The 7171-nt window shown below is 48.3% G+C and overlaps 1 protein-coding gene across 2 annotated transcripts in view; it reads right to left on the bottom strand.

Annotated features, from left to right (window-relative positions):
* Dpf3 (D4, zinc and double PHD fingers, family 3) overlaps window positions 1-476 on the bottom strand; it is a 239551-nt gene extending 239075 nt beyond the window's left edge. For both annotated transcript variants that reach the window (XM_013012413.1, XM_013012420.1), the window contains exon 1: window positions 423-476. In XM_013012413.1, the coding sequence (XP_012867867.1) occupies window positions 423-454 (32 nt within the window). In that variant the 5' untranslated portion in view covers window positions 455-476. The remainder of the gene's footprint in view (window positions 1-422) is intronic.
* Between the last annotated feature and the right edge of the window lie 6695 nt (window positions 477-7171).

Raw genomic sequence — 7171 nt, 5'->3', positions numbered from 1 at the left:
CCGTCCCCATCCCGGTCCCCGGCGCGGCACTCGTCTCCCGGGTAGGCAGGGGACTCGGGGGACCGTGCCGTCCCCGAGCTACCCACAGACCCTGCGAGCCCGGGAGCGCAGGAGCGCCCGGCTCACCACCCACCGGTGCCCCCTCCACACACACACACACACACACCCCTGCGCGGTCCTCCAATTAAACCCTACACAAATGTAACAATCTTCTTTTTGTTAATTGCATCTCCTGACATTTCTGCGCGCTGGGAGGAAAATAAAGCAGATGAAGAAGTAAGAGCAGAAAGAAAAGAGAGGAGCCCCGCCGCAGCTGCGGGTGCCGGCCAGCGCCGAGCACCGGCGGCGCTCCGCACGCAGAAGGCGCCTTTTTTTTCATATTGAAACCACGCGGAATATGTACATTTTTTAGTCTTACTTACGCTTTCAGGGGGTTGTGAATGACAGTCGCCATTTTGCTACAATGTAACAGAATATTGTCTGTCTCAGAGTTCTAAAGGTTCGCTCAGGGGAAGCGGCGGGCCAATCAAAGCACGGGATACCGGCCCGCCGACCAATCGGCGCGGCTGGTCGCCAGGTGGGCGGGGCCTGCGCGGTGGTAGTTATTAGGGGAGCTGTCAAAGCCCAGAGGTCACTCCCTTTTGTAGAGGCCGTGAGCGAGCAGGTCTTAAAGGGGCAGTGCCTCGCTAGCAGTTGATTCTCCGATTGGGACCAGTGAAGACCCACGGGAGAGTACTCTAGCTTGGTTTGAGTCCCTACTTTTTAAAATAACTGGAGTGTTTGCGCTCTTGGATAGAAATATTAACATAATGCCAACGAATCATTGAACTCTGTTCATTAGCTTTAGATTTTGCATATCACCGGGTTTTTATTTTTTGTTTCTTAACCTCCACCCCCTTCCCCCCCCCCGTAAATCCTTGGGTCCCAGTGCAAAAGTTGGAAGGCTGCCGTTTTCTCCCAAAAATTACTATACGTGCCCTGCTGTTTACTAATGCTCTGGGTCCTTTGGCTGTTTAGTATTCTTGTCCCCCCCCCCCAAGTGTTTTATCTCCGGCCACCTTTCTCTCTGGGTTTCTTGGAACTGCCACCCCTGTTCCTGGAGACTGCAGGACAGCAACTCCCCTCCCCCTGGAATGTCTCAATGTCAGGCTCCGCTCTCGCCGGCAGCCAAGGCTTTCGTTATGTAATTCACGGGGGTCACTCCGCACGATCCCCCTCGCCCCTGTGCGTTATCCCTCACCGGAAACTTCCAAAGTGATCAGACTCCCGCCAGCCCGAGAGCTGGGTGGTACCTGGCGCGCTGAAGGGTGGGAAGATTTAAGGCAACTTTTGGAAAGGCTCTGCAAGTCACTGGGCAGAAGTTGTAGAGCCCCCGACTGGAGGTTGCCAGAGTTTCTTCGGGGAGTGGCACGAGGTATTCGGGCGCCACCTTTCAGTATTTAGATAGAAGGTGAAAAGAATTTGGTATAGTGATGTGACCCGAGCCATCCAGCGAGCCCCACGTCTGCCTGGAGAGAATGTGGATATCTAAATAACAAGTCCTTGACACAACTGGAAGGCTACTGCGAAGTCAGGCAACCTCCCGGCACAGAGAGGATCCTAATGGATGAAATCGCACTAAATCCCATAAAAGAGCAGGGTCTTCATTAGCGGCCAGAGTCTGGCTATTATCCCAAAGCTGCTTAATCAGATCAAATAGTTAAGATTGTGGGGAAAGGGTAGAGGGTAGGAACTGGAGGGTAACCAGAGGGTAAATAGTTCCTCAGGCAGCTCTTTGTCATATCTCTTTGCTCCTCTCAAGGCAATGAATAGAATAAAATAACTTTTTTTTAAGTATCCTGGATCCTTCAAAGTTCAACTTCATGCAGGAGTCAAGTTATGAACAGGCAGAACAAGACTATGTTTGTAACCCACTTGTAGTGTACACACTGGTGCTAAGGCTTGAACTCTTGCTGTCACATAGCTGCTCACAGCTGGTGCTCTACCACTTGAGCTACACCTCCACTTCCAGCATTTTGGTGATTAATTGGCAATAACAGTCTCTTGGACTTGTCCCCTTTAGGTCAGTCCTGGGGCTTGAACTTAGAGCCTGGGCACTGTCCCTGGGCTCTTTTTGCTCAAGGCTAGCACTCTGACACATTGACCACAGCTTCACTTCTGGTTATCTGATGGTTAATTGGAGGTAAGAGTCCCACAGACTTTCCTGTCCAGGCTGGCTTTGAACCACGATCCTTGATCTCAGCCTCCTGAGTTGCTAAGATTACAAGTGTGAGCCACCAGTGTCCTGGTTCACTTGACATTTCTAGCCCTTTTTCTCTATTTAGTATCAGAGTCAACTTGTATAGATTTCTTTGTAAACTTTCTGTAGCATCTTGGCTGAGATTACAGTCTAAAAAAGCCATTTCCTTTTCTCAAATTAAAGATTGAAGAACTGCTTGCTTACTAATTTATAGAGGAATTGATTAAAAAACAAGTCTTTTGCCTTGGATGGACATGATATCACTAAGAAGTGATATCACACACAGGAAGTCTGAATTGGGCCAGGCACTAGTAGCTCACTCCTGTAATCCTGGCTACTCAGGACACTAAGACCTGAGGATGGAGGTTTGAGGCCAGTCTATGCAGATATATCCAATAGGCTCTTCTTTCCAATTAACCACCAAAAAGCAAGAAGTTGGGGTGTGGCTAAAGTAGTAGAGTATCAAAAGTTTAAGGAAAAGATGATACACTGAGTTCAAGCCCCAGTTCTCTCTCTCTTTCTCTCCTTCTCTCTCTCTCTCTCTCTTACACACACACACACACACACACACACACATCTGAGTTGAAAGCATCAGTCAGAACTCTCACCTCAGAGAGAGATTATCATCAAAGGCACAGCAATTCAAACTGGAGGACAACATATTTTAACATATACAGCCTGCAAAGGAAATAGGAAGTTTAAGAGGCTTCCTTGAATGAGGCTTATAAATTTAATGGGAGAAGAGAGGAAAAGCAAATTTATACTACATTAAAAATGCATGCTCTACACATTTTATTTATTAGGTTAAGGCCCTGATGTAGAACCTTGCATAATCTCCTGAAAATGGCAGGTTGGTGGTGGAGCTTATGCTTGATTGAACTTAGTTCAATTGCCAAAACCAACAATCCATCAACCAACAAATGAAAAGGAAAATGGCACATCAGATCTGCCTTCACTTTGAGAAACTTTAATGCAAAATTTAACTAAGAGCTGGGTGTCAGTCTCTCACACCTGTAATCCTAGCTACTCAGGAGGCTGAGATCTGAGGATCCCAGTTCAAAGCCAGCCCAGGCAGGAAAGTCCATGAGACTCTTATCTCCAATGAACCACCAGAAAACCAGAAGTGGCGCTGTGACTCAAGTAGTAGAGCTGCTAGCCTTGAGCTAAAAAGTTCAGGGACAGTGCCCAGGCCCAGAGTTCAAGCCCCACAACCACCACCACCAACAACAACAACAAAAACTTAACTAAGAAGTAAGCCACTGAAAGCCAAGCACCAATGGCTCATACCTATAATCCCAGCTACATCTAAAGACCCCAGTTTGAAGGAGCCTAGGCAGGAAAGTCCATGAGGATCTTATCTCCAATTAACTAAAAAGAAAAAATTTGGAAGTAGACTGTAGCTCAAATGGTTTAGTGCTAGCCTTGGGCAGAAGAGCTCAGGAATAGCACCCAGGCTCTGAGTTCAAGCTCCAGGACCAGCATACACACACACACACACAACACAGAAGTAAACTTCTAGGCACCAGTAGCTCACACCTATAATACTAGCTACTCAAGAGGCATAGGTCTGAGGATTACTGCTCAAAGCCAGCCCAGGCAGGAAAATCTGTGAGACTTTTTTTTTTTTTTTTTTTGTCAGTCGTGGGGCTTGAACTCTGGGCCTGGGCGCTGTCCCTCAGCTCTTCAGCTCAAGGCAGGCGCTCTAACACTTGAGCTACAGCGCCACTTCCGGTTTTCTGGTGGTTTATTGGAGATAGGAGTCTCATGGTCTCTCCTGCCCGGGCTGGCTTTGAACCGCGATCCTCAGATCTCAGCCTCCTGAGTAGCTAGGATTACAGGCATGAGCCACCAGCGCCGGCATCTGTGAGACTTTTAATGCCAATTAACCACCAAAAGGCCAGAAGTGAAGCTGTGGCTCAAGTGATAGAGCACTAACTGAACAAAGAATTAAAAAAAAAAAACTCAGAGATACCTTCCAGGCCCTGGGTTGAAGCCCCAGAGCTGGCACAATTTAAAAAAAAAGGAAAGGCAGCTCTTCTTAGAAACAGCCTGATTCAGGTAGGAAGAAGTTGTGAGTCTAGAAACCTGTTAGGAAGCTAGCTGCAGTCAGGACTGCGGCCTGGGAGAGAAGGTAAGTTCTAGAACTTATGTGACACACTAGCCCAGTGGCTGTAGGCTTGAAGAACATTACAGGGTTGCAGGTTGATGCTCCTGGGTGTAGGCACTGGCCTGCAACCCTAGACTAAAGAAACAGGAAGTCATGGCCAAGGCCAAGGGCTGGGAGGCCAAGGAAACACTGAGACTTCCTGTTGGGGGTAGGAGGGGGGGATGGTTGTTTTTCCAGAGGACCATAATGCCCCTCCTCTCCTCCAAGTTGGGTTAAACACTGGTGGCCCCAGCCAGGATTCCCTAGAGCCCTGCCCTACCCAGCTTTCCCCTCTCCATTGACTCCACTTCCCAAATCCCCTCCCCTTAGTCCCTTCCTTTCCCTCTCAACAGACTCTAAAATAGCTAGGGAGTTTCCTCCTGGGGAGTCGGTCAGCCCATAAGTTGGCATCTTAAGAGCAGATTCTAGGACACCTCAAGGCTTCATGAGATCCGCCCACTAATGGCTCACATCTGTAATCTTAGCTACTCGGGAGGCTGAGATCTAAGGATTGCAGTTGGAACTCAAGCCAGGCAGGAATGTCTGTGAAACTTTTATCCCCAGTGAACCACCAGAAGTAGAGATGTGGCTCAAGTGGTAAAACACCAGCCTTGAAGAGGAAAAAACAAACAAAAGCTAAGGAGAAATTGGAGAGCCTAAGTTTAAGTCCCAGTACTAGAGAGAGAACCACCCCCTCGCTCTCTCTCATACACACACACACACACACACACACACACACACACACACACACGGCTGGACTACAATCTCAGGCACCAGGTAAGACAGTGGATGGAATATTTCTACCTAAGAGCTTTCTCCGTTCAGCACCTGGGGTGATCTTCCTCTGCTCTGAGGACCAGCCCAGCCCTTTTTCCAGCACACAAAGGCCAGCCCCTCCTCAGGGGGCCTCAAATCTCTTCCCAGTACTAGTTACAGAGTGCTTTGTGGTATCTATTTTTTAACTAGCTAAACGCTACTCTCTTTGCCCTCCCCTACCTGCCAAGTCCTCCCTTGGCCCAACCACATGGGCTGCGTGCAGATGAAATCCTGGTGGCACTACATCCCACACTGAAGCGACTGCCAAGCCTCCTGCAGAGAACAAACTGTTCGCCATTCCCACCATGAGTGGACCAAGAACAGAATTCCCTAAGACTGCACACACGTGGGAAGGACACGTGTGTCCTGAGGGCCCCCCAAAGAGGGCTTTCCTGACAGTGTTGCTTTAAATGTGGGGACACTCCCAGACACCTGTCTCCCTCACTCAGCCCACTGACCTGACCTCGGGCTTGTGCTGTCATTAGGCAGGAATCAGCCAGCCATGAGCCAAGCACAGCAGGCCCTATGCAGTGTGGTTGTTGTGAAGATATTTACACCGCCATATAAAAATAGGTGTCCAGCAGCAGGAGGGATGGATAGAAGCCCATAGGACCTAAAATGTCCCACAGCCTGGCAAAGAAGGGGACCAAGGGCTGCTGGATTCGAGCAGGTGTTTTCTATTCCCTGACGGCTGCAGGCAATGAACTCTGGCCTGCATGACCGCAGAAGAACCTTGACTCCATGTTTATTTTACTCCAGAGAAAAAAAGAGAAGAAGGAAGAGAGAAAAGATTCCTGACCACAGAGGGTTTAGTGCTCTTAAATACACCTAAGACACTGCCGGGGGAGTGGGGGGGGGGGAGGGAGGGAGGGAGGGAGGGAGGGAGGGAGGGAGGGAGGGAGGGAGGGAGGGAAGGAGGAAGGAGCCAGCCTGGGAAAAAAGACAACTTCTCCATTGCAGCATGGGGTTCTGGGACAGAGACACAACCCAGAGCATCTAGAACCCCAAGAAAAATAAAGAATAAGCCCAGTGTGGGTGGTTCATGCCTGAAATCTACCCAAGAGGCTGAGATCTGAGGAGTGCTCTTCAAAGCCAGTCTGAACAGAAAAGTCTGTGAGTCTCTTACCTCCAATTAACCAGCAAAATGCCAGAAGTGGAGGCCTGGCTCAAGTGGCAGAGCACCAGTCTTAATTTCTGTCCCTATAGGTCAAAGGGTAATACTACTTACTTATTTCAGCCCCCTACAACTTTGTTTAACAGCCCTATTAGTGTAGTTGACAGTCGATGATAATTCTCAAAACAGGGGCTGTTATTTTTTTTTAGATCCACATGGCTTAACACCAATTCCCAAAATTGTCACGTTCTGGAAGGGTTTTCCTGACACTGATATTAAATAATTTAACCTTACCATTAAGCAGCTTGAATTTAATCCTATTTGGATTAAATGGATGTCAAGTTAGTCCCTCACTCCTTTGGGCTCCTAGGGACTTGGATCCACAGCTCTGTTAAAGTACTCGTGTGCTTTGGTGAACCTTGTTTTCTGTCTCTTTGCCCCACAAGATATGGAGGGCAGGAATGGCAGAGTTAAATAACTCATAGCTGAAAAAAACTGCATAAAACCACAAATTGCCATATGCCTATACTCCAACAATAAGGGAGGTAAAGGGAGAGATTCACAGTCTGAAGCTGGCCTGGGCAAAAGTGAGACTCTATCTGAAAACTATAGGCAAAAAGAGCTGAGAGCATAGCTCAAGTGGAAGAGCTCCAGTCGGGCAAGTATAAGGCCCTGAGTTCAAACCGCAGTGCTGGAAACAGATCAATACATCTAGTAAGGTAAAGTCTATCCTTTAAAAAAAAAAAAAGTCGGCGCTGGTAAGGTGGCTCAGTGGTAGAGCACTTGCCTTGCATGCATGAGGCCCTGGGTTCAATTCCTCAGCACCACATAAGCAAAAAGAAAAAAGCCAGAAGTG

The sequence above is a fragment of the Dipodomys ordii genome, unplaced genomic scaffold (assembly GCF_000151885.1).
Source record: "Dipodomys ordii isolate 6190 unplaced genomic scaffold, Dord_2.0 Scaffold2, whole genome shotgun sequence".
In the NCBI taxonomy this organism is placed as follows: Eukaryota; Metazoa; Chordata; class Mammalia; order Rodentia; family Heteromyidae; genus Dipodomys; species Dipodomys ordii.
This window is presented reverse-complemented; position numbering and strand designations above follow the sequence as displayed.